Consider the following 17,836-nt stretch of genomic DNA (forward strand, 5'->3'; position numbering starts at 1 on the left):
TGAAATAATTTTTCAAGCTTCGAGGAGCCCCTGAAGTGATGTCAGCTGGCCACGCCTCCCGGCCACGCCCCCCGGAAGTGACATATTGCCAGAAGTGACATCGGCTCCTAACAGGCAGGCTCAAGGAAGACTACGGGGAGAAGAGACAGGGGGTGGTTTAAGGTGGGAGGAGGCATGCAGGCTCCGCCCCCTCCCAGGTGCTAAAACCACAAGAGAAACACTCACGTTTGAGGGAAGGGAAGAGGGGAGCGATGGGAGCAGCCAGTTGCCTGACTTGTGGCTGAGCACACTAAGGCAGGAGGGGAAAGGCACCCTGTCTGGCTACCCCTGTGCTCAAAGGTGCTCAAAGCTTTTTTCAAGTCTCAGGTTTTATCATCTGAACGCCGCCTATTAGAAGCCGCCTTCAGGATACGGTTGAATAAGGCCAGGTATAAATATTTCAGACCAACAAACCCCGCAGCCCAATTATTCCTGTTTTCTTTGCTGAGACTTTCCAGCGCTGCTTCCTCCGTCATATTTATTTATGACTTTCATTAACGGCGTATTTCAGAAGGAAGACAGACTTGAAATAAAAAAGACAGTCTGTGGCACAAAGGGAGAAATGGCAGAGCTTCCGCCCTGGCGCTTAGCCATCACGCCGCTGACGGGCTGCCTGCCACAGTTTCACTTCTTTTTTTTGACACAGCCACGTGAGCATTTGCGGATTTGTTTATTCATTCTTCTAAATAAGGAAATTTCACGGAAGGGCCAGGGAAATTCCCTGGTGACATCACCGGGGGCTGACCAATCAGAAGTGAATCTTGCTATCTTCCACTTCCATAATCCAGGTATGTTTTTTTAGGACAGAGCATTGGGAAAGGTCGCCTTCCCTTTCCTCTCCCCACAACAGACACCCTGCGAGGGAGGTGAGGCTGAGAGAGCCCTGATACTACTGAAGAAGAAAAAGAGTTGGTTCTTATATGCCGCTTTTCTCTACCCAAAGGAGTCTCAAAGTGGCTTCAATTACCTTCCCTTCCTCTCCCCACAACAGAAACCCTGTGAGGGAGGGGAGGCTGAGAAAGCCCTGGTATTACTCAAGAAGAAGAAGAGTTGGTTCTTATATGCCTCTTTTCTCTACCCGAAGGAGTCTCAAAGCGGCTTCCATTCGCCTTCCCTTTCCTCTCCCCACAACAGACACCCTGCGAGGGAGGTGAGGCTGAGAGAGCCCTGGTATTACTCAAGAAGAAGAAGAGTTGGTTCTTATATGCCGCTTTTCTCTACCCGAAGGAGTCTCAAAGCGGCTTCCATTCACCTTCCCTTTCCTCTCCCCACAACAGACACCCTGCGAGGGAGGTGAGGCTGAGAGAGCCCTGATACTACTGAAGAAGAAAAAGAGTTGGTTCTTATATGCCTCTTTTCTCTACCCGAAGGAGTCTCAAAGCGGCTTCCATTCGCTTTCCCTTTCCTCTCCCCACAACAGACACCCTGCGAGGGAGGTGAGGCTGAGAGAGCCCTGGTATTACTCAAGAAGAAGAAGAGTTGGTTCTTATATGCCGCTTTTCTCTACCCGAAGGAGTCTCAAAGCGGCTTCCATTCGCCTTCCCTTTCCTCTCCCCACAACAGACACCCTGCGAGGGAGGTGAGGCTGAGAGAGCCCTGATACTACTGAAGAAGAAAAAGAGTTGGTTCTTATATGCCGCTTTTCTCTACCCGAAGGAGTCTCAAAGTGGCTTCAATTACCTTCCCTTCCTCTCCCCACAACAGAAACCCTGTGAGGGAGGGGAGGCTGAGAAAGCCCTGGTATTACTCAAGAAGAAGAAGAGTTGGTTCTTATATGCCTCTTTTCTCTACCCGAAGGAGTCTCAAAGCGGCTTCCATTCGCCTTCCCTTTCCTCTCCCCACAACAGACACCCTGCGAGGGAGGTGAGGCTGAGAGAGCCCTGGTATTACTCAAGAAGAAGAAGAGTTGGTTCTTATATGCCGCTTTTCTCTACCCGAAGGAGGCTCAAAGCGGCTTCCAGTCACCTTCCCTTTCCTCTCCCCATAACAGACACCCTGTGAGGCGGGTGGGGCTGAGAGAGCTCTGACAGGACTGCTCAGTCAGAACAGTACTATTAGGACTAGCCCAAGGTCACACACCAAGCTGCATGTGGAGGAGTGGGGAATCAAACCCCACTCGCCAGATGAGAAGCCGCCGCTGTTAATCACTGCACAATGCTGGCACAGTTATCCCTTGGTGATGAGCGAGGAAGTTACTCTCCAAGGCTGACTACTAATTCTGTGGAATTCGCCTGGTTCCGTCTTTCCCTCATTTTGTAGCTCTGAGCCCAGTAGAGGGGCTCATTTGCATTTTCATTCAGGGACACCCAGGAATCTGCCTTATACTGAATCAGACCGCTGGTCCCGTGAAGGTCAGGACTGTCAGACCGGCAGCCACTCTCCAGCATTTCAGGCCTTTCACAAAACCTACGACCCGATCCTTTAACTGGCGATGCCGGGGATTGAACCCACGACCTTGTGCATGCCAAGCGGGAAGTTCTTCCCCTGAGCCACAGCCTCTCTCTCATCCCTTCTCTGCAGAGGGCTGTGATGAAGACTGCGTTCTCGCTTAATCTTGCAGGAGCCACAAGGCCTCTTGGAATCTGCTTGTCGGCAAGCATTCTCCCAGCTGTCACTCAGCCCGATATCGGAGGCCGAATCGGCGCTGGGTAGGGGCACCGAGCTGTCGTGAACAGCAGCACCACGCAGCTGTGCATCACATCAAAGTGAGCGCCAAGACGGCAGCGCAGCAGAGGAAGGAGAACCAACTCCCTCGGCAAGGCGCTCCGCGAGATCGGAGACTGCTAAACGCCAGGCATAATTAATAGGTTTAATTCTACCCAACGCCCAACCAGACAACTGTTGGTACAAGATGGCAGTTTGGCAGATTCCGTGACAAAACACAACAAAGGAGGGAGGGGGACGAGAAAAATAAAAGCCTGATTACTATCCAGGACACGGAAAGGCATCCTTTTTGTACTGGGTTATGAAGGGCGGGCATCAGCATTACCTGGATGGAGTGGCTGGCAGAGACTGGGGTCCGCTGGCAGTCAGACACACCCCTCCCCCAGACAGCCCTTCCCCAGCCTGTTCTCTTCTGAGTGCTCTGCAACCACACACTTCTCACTGCTGGGAGGTAGGAGGGCTTGCAAATGGCTGAGACAGGATGCACGGGAAAGGGGGCCATGGAAGTGGATGAGGGGGAAAGGAGACACGACCGGGGGATCTGGAGTTGGGAAGAGGAGGGAGGAGACTCAGGATGTATGGAAAAGGGGGACAGAAGAGGGTGAGTGGGGAGGGAGGCATGACGGAGGGACCTGATGTTCAGAAAAGGAGGGAGGAGACTCAGGATGTATGGGGGGAAAGGGCTACAGAGGTGGACGTGTGGGAAGGGAGGCACGACTGGGGGACCTGGTGGTGGGAAGAGGAGGGAGGGCCACACTACCCGAAGGAATCTCAAAGCGGATTCCAATCGACTTCCTTTCCTCTCCCCACAACAGACACCCTGTGAGGTATGTGGGACTAAGAGAGCTCTGACATAACTGCTCTGCCAGAACAGCTCTAACAGGACTATGACTCATTTTTACTGAGTGGCCTTCTATTTCTGTAACTAGTTCCACCTTAAGACGGGTTTTTCTTTCAGCTTCTGTGTTTATCTGCAGGGTTTCTGACTTCTTAAATCCTCACCCTATCACACTGTTTGCTGGCATTTGATGGACCAGTTTTATTTGTTATTGTTCTTAGATGCGAAGTCGGGTCCGACCCATCGCGACCCCATGGACAATGATCCTCCAGGCCTTCCTGTCCTCTACCATTCCCCGGAGTCCATTTAAGTTTGCACCGACATATTATACACACACACACATCGTAATCTGTCTTGACTCTCAGCAATGGAAGCAAGTTATTAATAAAATAATTTCTTAAAACCACCCCCAGGAAAAGCTGTTTCCTCCGTTACAAACATCACAGAAGGAAAGAATTGGGCAAGAAGCAGATATGAAATATCTTGGCTCTTGGATTGAGCTTTCCGATTTATTTGGCTACGAACGCATTCTCTTATTTTAGTCTCAAGAATGTGTTTAAATTTGCTTTCTGTCGGACATTTGGCTTTTGTCCGAGTCCAGATATTTTTGTTTTGGGCTTTAGGCGTAAACTACGTTTTTTTGGTTTTATGATCCATGACATTTTGTCTTCTCCTTCAGGAACTTTTTCTGAAATCATCCAAACTTAGCGGGGGGGGGGGGGGATTGAATTATTTTAATTTTTTTAAAAGCACCATCTGTCGCTTACCAGAATGTAGAGGGCACCTTCGGAACTCTTCTCATACTCGGCAATAGTTGAAAAGACAGACAGCACCAGGCAGGAGAAAACGAGTAGAAAACTAGAAGGCGTGTTTTAAAAAGAAGAAGAAGAAGAAAAACAGCATTAAAGCTGCTGCCGACAACAGATACATTTCTAATAATGCTGAATGGGTCAAGCTACCTCCATTAAAATATCATCAAAATATATATTTATGATGCAGCGCACACAGTGGCGAAGATTAAAAACATAAGGTCTATGAGGCTACCCAGAACTTCATAGGAGAAGTTCTTAAGAGATTTTTAAGCAGAGACTGGAGAGCCATCTGACGGAGAGGCTGATTCTGTGAAGGTTCAAGGGGGTGGCAGGTGACAGTGGATGAGCGAGAGGGTTGGGAGTGTCCTGCATAGTGCAGGGGGTTGGACTAGATGACCCAGGAGGTACCTTCCAACTCTATGATTCTGTGATTCTATAAGTAATTTCACATACAAAATTGAAGATTTCACATCTGGTAACCAACAAAACTGCAATTATTCTTCACCATCCTGTACACCAGTCTTTTTTTTTAAGGAAGAGCCCATGAAATATTTTTCAGCCTTCAAGGAGCCGCAGAACCAGGCTGGAAGTGATGTCAGATGGCCACGCCTCCTGACCATTCCCAAGGAGGACTGAGGGGGGAGAGAAAGGAGGAAGTTTGAAGTAGGAAGGGTCCAGGCACCACCCCCTTTCCCAGGCATGGTGGGCAAGCAAGAATGCCACTCCCAGGTCAATGGAAGCGGCCAGTTCCCTGCTTTTGCAGCAATGTGGCTGAGTCCATTAAGGAGGGATAGAGGGGAATGAACGGGGAGCTTTCATGGAACCCCGGGCACATCATATAATAAATACTTTGATGATATTTTAGTGGAGATAGCTGGACCTTTGCAACAATTTCAGTATGTTTTGGGTTGAGTTCCCCCTTCACTTTTCCTTTGTTTATTCTTACACATATTTCCAGCCAGCAGACAGGAGCCCTTAACTTACAGAGCATTGTTCCAGGGCCCCAATCGGCCCACCACCAGAGCCGTCCTTCCCACCCCCATACTGGCATGCTCCCCACCTCGCTTTGCCCAGTTCAGTTCAGCTCAGTTTATTATGGCTGTCTGAAAACCAATCTGAAAAGGATTACAAAAAATGTATTCACCACGCTACAATTAAAACTGCAAATGCTCCCCACCTGCTCATGTGTCCTTCACAGGCTCACAGGGGAGGGTGATATATAAATTATTAAATCAGTTTTTAAAATCCCTTTCCCAGCCCATGCTCAGAGGCCTGCACCACCTGTGCACCCTTTCCCCAACAGCACTTGCCATTGTATGCAACTGGGAGTTCAGCTGCTGGTGTCACACTGGCCCATTATGCACGGCCGCCGAAACGGCGATTTCGGGTCACATGGAAAACGCGGAGGGGGAAGACGCGGTGCACACCGGTTATGCACGGGGCGGGGCGCGACAGCGGAAAACCCAGAGTAACCGATTATGCACGCGGCGATTCGGGCGCCACTTCTGGTTGCGCCCCGGTCATCCGGAAGCTGCGCTTTCTTCCGCGTTTCGCGAACGCGGCTTTTTCGGCGGCATGCACCGAAGCTGCGGCCGGTTGCAGCCAGCACCGTGCATTATCGGTGATTTTAGTCGCCGCCATTCCACCCCGAATGTGCGCTAAAACCCCCGTACATAATGGGTCTAGGAGTGCCACCACTGTGCACCATCCACATGACCTTCATCAGTGAGCAGAGAGTGAGGGGCAGAGGGAAAGAAAAAGACAAGTAGATATAGTTGATGGGAAGGAGTGAAAGAAGCAGGGAAGGGGGAGAAGCTATGGGGTTTGGGGGGGGGGGAAATGAAGGGTCAGAGCTGAATTTCTTGTTTAGTAGCATAAGCATTTGATAATAAAATGGGTTAGAGAAACAACAGGTTAGATAAAATCTAAGAATCCTTACACCCTGCTTGACAGATAAGACCCCTGTTGTAAAAAAAAAACTAGTTTTTTGGAGTAAAGGTTAAGGATACAGATTTTGGCACTTGCACAGATGTATAGATAGGCTTTTTAGCATGATAGAATCACCACCCCTGGGTGGACCTAGAGCTCATTTTAACGCTCATGCAATGTATAGAAATTGTATGTTTAGGGTGTATAGGGAAAAGAGTATGAGCCCGGCCCATGAATGCCTTGGAAGGGACAGTTTAGATGTGATCTTACTGGATGAACTGTATAAAAGACTGCAAGTTTTGAGAAAGATTTAGGTCTTCACCAAAGAGGGTTAAGCTTTCTCCTTATCAGCGCTGCTAAAGGTCTTTCTTTCTTACTGAAGTCCGTTTGTGAATTTCTTTGTCCTAGCAGAATGAACAGTTAAAACAGTAGAGAAAGGGAAAATAAGGTGCTCGCTGCGAGTCCTGCTTGTATAACATAATATAACATAATATTGTTAAAGATGGGGTTGAGAGAAGATATAATTACTACTGTCTTGAGATGCTACGAGACACCCAGCAATTTGCCTACTCGGCTGAGAGGCGATCTGTTGAGTTTGCCAGAAACCACATGGCAAGGAGGCTGAAATCGGCAGGCAGCAAGGACGGTGGGTCAAGCAAGCCAGCCAGCCAAAATAAATTAAATCTACTAATTATGGCAGCTCAGCTGCGAGAAGCAAGCCAGCCCAAAAATAAAAACTTTTTTAAAAATTCACATTTTGTAAAAAAAAAAAAAAATTAAAAAGGGCATTGAATAATTCATTCCTCTGGCTTTGCTCGTAGGCTGCTGCAGATTTAGCATGGAATATTTATAAGACTCTGCATGTCTGGCACCTGCCTTGGCATTTTCTACAAAGATGCTGTTGTTTAGTTTGTAAAAAAAATAAAATGGCCGATGACGCCCACCTTTCGCCACAAAGGAGCCATCTACAAACAACAGGGAATGTGGAAGCTTCAAGAAGGACGTCGATAAAATTGAAAGGGTACAGAGGAGAGTGACGAAGATGATCTGGGGCCAAGGGACCAAGCCCTATGAAGATAGGTTGAGGGACTTGGGAATGTTCAGCCTGGAGAAAAGGAGGTTGAGAGGGGACATGATAGCCCTCTTTAAGTATTTGAAAGGTTGTCACTTGGAGGAGGGCAGGATGCTGTTTCTGCTGGCTGCAGAGGAGAGGACACGCAGTAATGGGTTTAAACTACAAGTACAACGATATAGGCTAGATATCAGGAAAAAAATTTTCACAGTCAGAGTAGTTCAGCAGTGGAATAGGCTGCCTAAGGAGGTGGTGAGCTCCCCCTCACTGGAAGTCTTCAAGCAAAGGTTGGATACACACTTTTCTTGGATGCTTTAGGATGCTTAGGGCTAATCCTGCGTTGAGCAGGGGGTTGGACTAGATGGCCTGTATGGCCCCTTCCAACTCTATGATTCTATGATTCTATGATTCTAAGCTACTGTTTGGACTATAAGATGATTGGGAAAATTGCAACCCTTTCAGAAACCCAGTGGGATCAGGACCTCGATGAATGTTCTTTTTGTGGGCCATAGGCCAAACAACTTCAGATTCCTTTATTCCTCCAGTGCTTTGCGGGGGTGGGGGGGAGGGTCAAAGCTGACCGCAAAGGAATATACAAATTATAACTGCCCGGTTGCTGCTATGGGGGATCAATGTCCCATCCTTTGTCCCACGGCCCCAGACGTTGCTCTAGCGAACAGGGAGCGCAAAAAAAGGATGCGGTCACAGAAAGCTACAATGCCATTTCCCGCCAAAAAAACAGAAGCTATGTCACTGTGCCGGGCTCTGGACTGCTCTCGGAATCCCCTCGCTCTCTATGGTATAACCATAGTGATTGAAAGAATTCCTAGAGTGTCACACGAGACAGTGGCATCACTCCCAGTTTTACACGTGGAAATGACATCACAGTTCAGAGTGAAGCCGTTCCACCGGTCTAACTGTCAGGAACTTCCGGAGATTTAGACGGAATTTCTTTTGCATTAATTTCATCCCACTCCGAGCTTTAGCAAGATAAATCAATGCCTGGCCAACAGCAGAACATGCTTCTTGGGAACCCCTGTAAGTGATGTCAGTCCTCTCTAGGAATTCCTAGAAACTCTATGATGTTACTATACAGCATTCTAGAGAGGACTGCCATGGCTTCTGGGTATTCCCCGGAAGTGACATCACACGGTCACCAAGATTCTCATTCCATGTCATTGCCCCCCTATAGACTAGGGTTGCCAGCTCTGGGTAGGAAAATACCTACCAAATTAGGGGGTGAAGCTTGAGAAGAATGGGGTTTGGGGAGGGGAAAGACTTCAATGGAGTATAATGACATCGAGTTCACCTCACAAAGTCACCATTTTCCCCTGGGGAAATGATCTCCAGCCACTACCTGGAGGTTGTCAACCCTAGCATAAACTCCTGCTGGTTGCCAGGCAACCCTGTGGGGACTTGGAAAAAGGATTTGCCAGGTGATGTCTAGAAGATTCTTCCCACAGGATCCTTTCCCTGCCCTCCTCCAAGTGACGACTTTTCAAACACTTCAAGAGAGCCATCCTGTCCCTTCTCAGCCTCCTCTTCTCCAGGCAGAACAGGCTCCTCGGCCTTTCCTCGTATGGCTTGGCCTCCAGATCCCCAAACATCAACTGAAGACAACAGGTTGTGGTCAGAGCCCTGAGATGGGAGCACAGATTAATCCTCATTACTTCAAAGATGCCATCTGCTCACAGCACGACTAATGCTAGCCTCGAGCACACGGAAAAACCGGACTGCATGAGAATCAGCTCAAAAGAAAGTTAGGCGCCGGCTCTCAAAGTAATGACTTTGAGAGCCGGCGCCTAACTTTCTTTTGAGCCCTGTGGGGCTGTTCCATCAAGGATTTGGACAAAGGCGCTGTCAAATTTTGTGTATTATTTTAATAACCCCATTCTTTGTCAATTGTCTCCATTAGAAAGAAGGTGGTTTTTATAACCCGCTTTTCACTTTTATAACCCGCTTTTCACTCAGGAGTCTCAAAGTGGCTTACAATCACCTGCCTTCCTCTCCTCACAACAGACACCCTGTGAGGGAGGTGAGGCTGAGAGAGCCTTGATATTACTGAAGAAGAAGAAGAGTTGGTTCTTATATGCCACTTTTCTCTACCCGAAGGAGTCTCAAAGCGGCTTCCAATCGCCTTCCCTTTCCTCTCCCCACAACAGACACTCTGTGAGGGAGAGGAGTCTGAGAGAGCCCTGAGATTACTGAAGAAGAAGAAGAGTTTGTTCTTATATGCCACTTTTCTCTACCCGAAGGAGTCTCAAAGCGGCTTCCATTCGCCTTCCCTTTCCTCTCCCCACAACAGACACCCTGTGAGGTAGGCGAGGCTGAGAGAACTTCTGACAGGGCTGCTCTGTGAGAACAGCACTATCAGGGTTGTGACTAGTCCAAGGTCACCCAGCTGGCTGCATGTGAAGGAGCGGAGAATCAAACCCAGCTCACCAGATCCGAAGTCGCCGCTCTTAAACACCGCGCCAAACCGGCCCGTGACTTCAAATCAGGCCACACAAATCAAATCACCTAATTCCAACCATAACAATGAGGGGCGCCAGAACTTCACACCTGCTTTGCGCCATGCTAATCCCTCCTGGCAGGAAAGAAAAGGGAGAAAGGTGGCTAATAGTAGAGAAACGAGGATTTGAGCAGCTAGGGGCGCAAAGGTTGAAACGAGGGAAATTTAATTTGAGTAACGGCCTAGTTAAAGAATGCCTTTCATTAGCGTAATGCACTCTGGTCTACGTTACTGGACAGTAACTCGCTCTGATGTATGATTTTCATGGAGCAACGCATCATTAAAAGCGGTAATTCAATTGACAGTGTCCTGTTATTTTCAAAAAAAAAAAATTCTAGCAAGATGAACACGCACAGTGAACAGGCAGCAAAGATGAAGATTTGAGTTTTATACCCAGAAAGAAGTCTCAAAGTGATCTATAATCGCCTTCCCTTCCTCCTCTCCCCAACCCCTCACTCCCCCAGTTATCTCTGTTCTTTGCTCAGAGTAATGCATGTATTTCTTACAGGTACTGTTTTTATTATCTGAATGGGGTTAACCCCCCCCCTCCCATGTATTTTTTTAGACTTCAGATTTTTCTGCTAACAATGGCATTTTTTCAAGTTTCTACAAAGGTCGGGCTTATCTGTTCTGCCACACCAAAAATTAGATCATAGAATCAGAGTTGAAAGGGACCTCCTGGGTCATCTAGTCCAACCCCCTGCACTATGCAGGACACTCACATCCCTATCGCTCACCCACTGTAACCTGCCACCCCCTTGAGCCTTCACAGAATCCGCCTCCCCATCAGATGGCTATCCAGCCTCTGTTTAGAAATCTCCAAAGATGGAGAACCCACCACCTCCCGAGGAAGCCTGTTCCACTGAAGAACCACTGTAACTGTCAGGAACTTTTTCCGGATGTTGAGACGGAATTTCTTTTGCATTAATTTCATCCCATTGGTTCTGGTCCGTCCCTCTGGGGCAAGAGAGAACAACTCTACTCTATCCTCGATATGGCAGCCTTTTAAATACTTGAACATATACGAATCCAAAAGGCTAATCATCTCTACTAGCCTTTTGTCCCAAAACCACCCTGCCAATGCCAAAATGATCACTATCCCGGAAACCACCAGGCCACCCAACCTCTCGTGCAATTCGAAAGTTCAGCATTAATCTCTGGCTCTGAGAAAGCCACTCCAGGCAGTAAAAGCGGTAAATCTGACGTTTATAGCCATCTTGAAAAGCCCTGATTAATTCACTGAAACCCTCATTATTAGCTCTTTGAGCCTTTTATAGGTAAGTCGGCGTAATCAATAACTTATCAAATATTGTTTTCCTTGATTGAAAACTCCCCAAGATTGAATGTGTTTTTTGATCAGTATCCAGTAGCCAAGCGGGAACCCTGCCCTGAATTTCGCAGAACCATAAAACAAGAGGGACCGAAAAGGACTGGATACTGGTCTTCTCCAGCTTCCAGGTGGCCGGGATTCAGCATCCCCCAAAAGCAGCTGACTGACAGCTGTGCAGCTGAAGACATCCCCTTAACTTAACACTCACCAAGTTCTTCAGGTTGGTAAGCACTCTGGATTGTCTCGTGCTCCCAAATCAGTTGGGTGAATACAACTTTGCATCTGGATTCCCACTAAACCTCTGGAAGTGATTCCAGAAACCATGCTGGATTCCAGAATTGCTTTAGTGGTTAAGAGCAGTGGCTTCTAATCTTGAGAGCCGGGCATTCCTCCATGTGCAGCAAGCTGGGCGACCCAGGGCTGGTCACACTCCTCTCGGAGCTGTCCTCACAGGGCAGTTCTGTCAGAGATCTCTCAGCCCCACCTCCCTCACAGGGTGTCTATTGTGGGAAGGGAAGGTGGCTGTAAGCTGCTCTGAGACTCGTTCAGGTAGAGAAAAGCGGGGAATCAAAAACAACTCTTCTTCTTTCTCCTCCTTCTATTCTAGGACACCCTAATGCTGCTGGGTAGAGTGTAACCACTGGCTGGGCCCTTCTAGTGCACTTCGTGGATGGGACTACAGACGTCACATCCGTCTACATTTCCGTTACATGAGGCGCGCCAGCAGATGTGTGCCACAACAAAAAAGAAAGCAAATATCCCCTCAACACCTTTGTATTAGGGCCAACCAAAACAACACAAACATTGCGCAAGATTTCCAGGTCACCAGAAGAAAGCCACAGTACTGCCATCCAAGTGAAATGTTTTGAAATGTTCATCTGCATACCACAGAGCCACCAAAGTTCACGATGCCATGGAACAAATTCCGCCGCCCGAGTACATTTTACCAGATGATAATCTTCATGTGTAATAATGAAACCCAAGCTCAGGTCTTTATTTTTTTTTAATCTAAAAATTCCTTCCTGCTATCGTCTTTAATATCCTGTCAGATGAAACCCGAGGACTCTCAAAAGTAATAAAAGATTATCCTGCCGATTGAGATGGCACCGAACGGATTGGGAACGGCAGCAGCAGCACAAAGAGGTGGTGAAGGAGAAACCTGCAGAAAGTGACAGCGTCGGGATGCAGATTCGCTCCTTTACCCCAACTCTTAATCCGACACAGAAGAAGAGGAGAGAATCCGCACATGCAGTTCTTGGAGCATCCGTAACAGCAGCTGACAGTCAGACACAAATCCCGGCTCAGGCTACATATCAAACTCACATCAGAGTCACTGAAGAAGTACAGAGGATAAAGTTGAGGGGAAACAGAGCATAGCACCATTAACGCAGCCGTCCTCAAGTTTTTTATTGTTGAGAAATCCCTGAAACATGCTTCAGGCTTTGAGAAACCCCAGAAGTGGCGCAATCATGCAGCAAGTGGTTGGGAAGCGTAGCTGTGTGCAAGCCCCACCAGGAACCCTCCCCTTCCCCACCTTCCGGCCCATCATTGGCCATTTTGAGAGCGAGGTGGGCTGCATCAAACGGAATATCGTGTCCAGATCATGGGAGGTGATGGTACCGCTTTACTCTGCTCTGGTTCAGTCTCACTTGGAGACCTGTGTTCAGTTTTGGCCACCCCAGTTGAAGAGGGATATAGACAAACTGGAGCGTGTCCAGAGGAGGGCAACAAAGATGGTGAGGGGTTTGGAGACCAAGACATATGAAGAAAGGTTGGGGGAGCTTGGTCTGTTTAGCCTGGAGAGGAGACGACTGAGAGGGGATCTGATAGCCATCTTCAAGTATTTAAAAGGCTGCTATATAGAGAATGGAGCAGAGTTGTTCCCTCTTGCCCCGGAGGGATGGACCAGAACCAATGGGATGAAATTAATTCAAAAGAAATTCCATCTGAATATCCAGATGTTCCTGACAGTTAGAGTGGTTTCTCAGTGGAACAGGCTTCCTCGGGAGGTGGTGGGTTCTCCATCTTTGGAGATTTCTAAACAGAGGCTGGATAGACATATGATGGAGAGGCTGATTCTGTGAAGGCTCAAGGGGGTGGCAGGTGACAGTGGATGAGCGATAGGGTTGTGGGTGTCCTGCATAGTGCAGGGGGTTGAACTAGATGACCCAGGAGGTCCCTTCCAACTCTATTATTCTATCATTCTGTGATTCTATGAAATGTTTAACAAATTATGGTCAGTGGCCAGTGGCCCATGAGGTCCGGCTACCCTGGGTCAGTCACTGTACCTTCCTCAATAGGTTGTTAAGTATAAAACTGAGGAGGGAGGAACAACATACATAATTCGAAACTCCTTAGGGAAAGGCCGGGTTCCAAAAAGCAGTCAGTCAGTGAGTTTGATTCCCACCGTGTTCAACCATGACCCCCAGACTCTAAATTTGTGCACACTCTCCACATTGGACTGTCCTTCTCTAAATGTTCTCGATTAGGAAGGCATGCCTATTTTACTCAACACTGAGTCATCATTCACCCTTGAGGATGGAGAAGAGAAAGTAACCTGAATAAACCGCTTTCTGTTAGCACTCAAAAGTGGTTTACCTAAAGAAAACAACAGAAAAATGCAGATACCCTTTGGAAGCCAATGCTCTCTGAAGGGGGGAGGGGGATAAAGAAGTAATTCCCTCATAGATCTCAATATTTCGGAACCTGACCCTCCAAAACCCAAAATGGAAGGGTAGATGCAAGCACCTTGACGGAAGTCTTTGCAAGGAATTCTGCGCAAGTCAGAATTTTCAAGATTATTATTGAGAGGTAGGCCCTGTCCCTATTGCTGTGGTAAACCTAGTTTTCCTCTCTCCTCAAGAACCTTTAAGGCCATTCACAACTTGGGCCCTACCTATCTGAGGGACCTCGTATCTCCTTATGCCCCTCGTAGGGCTCTTCGCTCTGCTGGTGCAATTCTGCTAGGGGCCCCTGGCCCTAAGGAGGCTCACCTGGCCTCAACCCAGAACCAGGCCTTTTCGGTCCTGGCCCCAACCTGGTGGAATGAGCTCCTGGAAGAGCTGAGGGCCCTGTCGTGGCTTTCACAATTCTGCAGGGCCTGCAAGATGGAGCTCTTCCGCCAGGTCTCTGGGTGAGGCCAGAGCTTAAGATCAGCTGGGCCCCTCCACGGGATCAGGTCCCCGCACTGACACCTGTGCATCCCATCAAGGGTGACTCCAGGATGGGGATGAGAGGATTGTTTTACACCAAGCTTGCTGCTGTTATTAGGGGTATGCTTATTAGGGGTTTTATAGTTTTACTTTGTAAGCCGCCGCAAGTCTTTCTGAGAAGTGGCGGGATAGAAATCCGATCATAAATAAATATATAATAAATAATTTGTTCCAAATCCACTCCTGTTCCGTTCATGACTCTGTTTTGGGAGTTCCTTCTCTCCACCACGGCCCCTTTTTGTGGGAAAAGCAACAGTGCTATGGATCGGTGCCCTGGCTTCTTGGCATCCAGGTGGCTTTAATGACAGACTTAACAAGATGGGGAGCAGAGACAATTAAACGGATGCAGAATTTGCTGCACCTGTGGTGCATGGGGGGGGGGGGAGGAGAGAGAATGACTGTATTGTCTCCTGAGTTCAGTGAATTAAATAAATTGCCTGATGAGCAAATGTGATTAATTGTGGCTTTCCACTCCCTCCCCTTCCCTCCAGCACTGCCGGTAAAGCTGGTTTCCTTGCAGTTCATTAGCCTTTGTTTAATCAGTGGCACAGTTTTATTAGTTTATAGCCTTATTTGGGCACAAGGAAGGAAAGATGAGCCAAAGAGGGAGACCTCGTAAAGAAACTTTTCCACGTTGAGCAGCCTGATGATGATGATGATGGTGGTGGAGGAGGAGGAGTTGTTTGTTTTTATATGCCACTTTTTCTCTACTCAAAGGAGTCTCAAAGCGGTTTCCAATCACCGTCCCTTTCCTCTTGCCACAACAGACACCCTGTGAGGGAGGTGAGGCTGAGAGAGCCCTGAGATTACTGAAGAAGAAGAGTTGGTTCTTCTATGCCGCTTTTCTCTACCTGAAGGAGTCTCAAAGGGGCTTACAGTCGCCTTCCCTTTCCTCTCCCCTCAAAAGACACCCTGTGAGGGAGGGAAGGCTGAGAGAGCCCTGAGATTACTGAAGAAGAAGAGTTGGTTCTTAGATGCCGCTTTTCTCTACCCAAAGGAGTCTCAAAGCGGCTTCCAGTCGCCTTCCCTTCCCTCTCCCCACAACAGACACCCTGTGAGGGAGGGAAGGCTGAGAGAGCCCTGAGATTACTGAAGAAGAAGAGTTGGTTCTTAGATGCCGCTTTCCTCTACCCAAAGGAGTCTCCAAGCGACTTCCAATCGACTTCCCTTTCCTCTCCCCACAACAGACACCCTGTGAGGGAGGGGAGGCTGAGAGAGCCCTGAGATTACTGAAGAAGAAGAAGAGTTGGTTCTTATATGCTGCTTTTCTCTACCCAAAGGAGTCTCAAAGCGGCTTACAGTCGCCTTTCCTCTCCCCACAACAGACACCCTGTGAGGGAGGGGAGGCTGAGAGAGCCCTGATATTACAGAAAGAGAAGAGTTGGTTCTGATATGCTGCTTTTCTCGCTGAGAGACCCTGATATTACTGAAGAAGAAGAAAAGCTGGTTCTTATATGCCGCTTCTAAAAACCTTATTCTGTGTAGAAAGCTGCTTATTCCTTCTCTTTCCGTCAAGTAGCAACTGATTTAGCGTGACTTCCTCAGTAGGTTTTCAAGGTGGGAGAGGAGCTGGGGTGGTTTGCCATTTCTGGTTTCTGCAAAGCCACTGTGGATTTCCTTGGTGGTCCAAGCACCAGCCATGGCCGGCCATGCTGAGCTTCCAAGCTGTGACGCGTTCTGGCTAGGCCGGGCTATTCAGCTGGCAGGGCCAGTCATTACGAAGCCTATAAAAGGACCATTTCTACTCAACCTTGAAGGGATTATTGATGAGGCTGTCTCGTTAATTGTGGGGTTTCTCGTCAGCCAGATGGATTTCTGGTCAGCCGTGACTTTTACTAGAAGGCCCTTCATTTTTTCCGTTAGCCTGTGTAATGGGCCAAACAAAATGGAGGCAACTTGGTTCCGGTCGTGCTTTTGTTCGGGAGGCTGTCAGCATCTCCTCAGAGTTGCGTGAGGAAACGGTTGACGGTAAAACCAGTGTGGAATAGCGGTCAGGCCGACAGACCAGGGGTCCCCAATTTATTTGAGGCTGTGGGCACCATTGGAATTCTGATGGAACATAGTGGACGCAGTCACAAAGTAGCTTCTATAAAATGGCTGCCGCAGGAGGTGGAGCCAGTCACAAAATGGCTGCCCTCAGACAGCAGGTTTCAAGACCAGACACAGAACATTTGGATCAGTCTGTCAGGCTTTCTTACTCTCCCATGGTTCCTATGAAGATACAGTGAGAAATGTCCTCTTCTCTGAGCTATTTGTGAGAAAGGCAAGCTGAAGATGGACAGCACAGAATGTTATTTTCTCCTCACAGTGACTGAGGGTGGTCTTTTGGAAGGTGTATGAAAATCTACATGAATGGATTAGGTTTGTTGGTGTGGAGCTGCTCTGATGAGTATCAATTGATTCACCCGAGTGCTTTCGCACATGCTAAATAATAGATAGATTTAATATTTAATATTTTAATATTGACATTTGGTGTGTTTTTAATTCATTGTTAATTTTAACCCATTTTGTACACCGCCCTGAGCCATATTGGGAAGGTGACATTTTATGATTATTATTAATAATAGTTATTATTATTATCATTATATTCTGTTCCAACGGCTCATCTACTTCCTTCTTCAAATGAGCTGACCATGGAGAGCAAACGGCTTTCTAGATCAGGCTAACAACCAAAAGGAGAAAACAAAAACCCAATCTGACTAGACAAGCTGAATTTTTAGTGAGTATTTTTATTGTAAATTCTATCGTTGTTAGCCACCCTGAGACATTGTGAGGGGCGGGATATAATATTGGAAGGAAGGAAGGAAGGAAGGAAGGAAGGAAGGAAGGAAGGAAGGAAGGAAGGAAGGAAGGAAGGAAGGAAGGAAGGAAGGAAGGAAGGAAGGAAGGAAGGAAGGAAGGAAGGAAGGAAGGAAGGAGTAATCAATCAACCATTGCTGGGGTCACCCACAGTGGGATGTGTCTTGACAGCACCTGACACACATGCACCTTAGCAAGGCCATATATTCACCATGTTCCTCCTTGCCCAGCAAACCTTTCCAGCCTCCGCTGCACGGATGCCCAAAGAACAGATTCAGATGCGCAACCCCCATCTCAACAGCTGAGCTGTCATAAATTAATCCCAGGACACCATGGAAAATTAATCACTTATATTATCTCTCACTCCTCTCCCGGCATAATTTAAACACTGCAAAAAAGGGGGTGGGGGGGGAGAAACCCAGCTTGCATCAGAACAGACTGACTCAATCCAGTTTGTGATCGAACATTCATGCAGAAACAGGAATGGCTTTTGGTGTGACGCCCATAACAGAGGAGTTCCGGGGTGGGGGTGGGGGCGTATTATTCAGCAGCAGAAGATCGAAACACAAGTCCAGAGGTTCCTTAGAGACCAGAAACATTTTCGAGGTATACCCTTCTTTAGTCCCATG

General features: G+C 47.9%; 1 protein-coding gene across 4 annotated transcripts in view; it reads right to left on the reverse strand.

Moving 5' to 3' along the window:
- KCNQ2 (potassium voltage-gated channel subfamily Q member 2) overlaps nucleotides 1-17,836 on the reverse strand; it is a 107,443-nt gene that overhangs the window by 68,987 nt on the left and 20,620 nt on the right. For all 4 annotated transcript variants that reach the window (XM_077335844.1, XM_077335843.1, XM_077335842.1 and 1 more), the window contains exon 2: nucleotides 4,309-4,399. In XM_077335844.1, the coding sequence (XP_077191959.1) occupies nucleotides 4,309-4,399 (91 nt within the window). The remainder of the gene's footprint in view (nucleotides 1-4,308; nucleotides 4,400-17,836) is intronic.

Source organism: Paroedura picta, chromosome 4, assembly GCF_049243985.1.
Source record: "Paroedura picta isolate Pp20150507F chromosome 4, Ppicta_v3.0, whole genome shotgun sequence".
Classification (NCBI taxonomy): Eukaryota; Metazoa; Chordata; class Lepidosauria; order Squamata; family Gekkonidae; genus Paroedura; species Paroedura picta.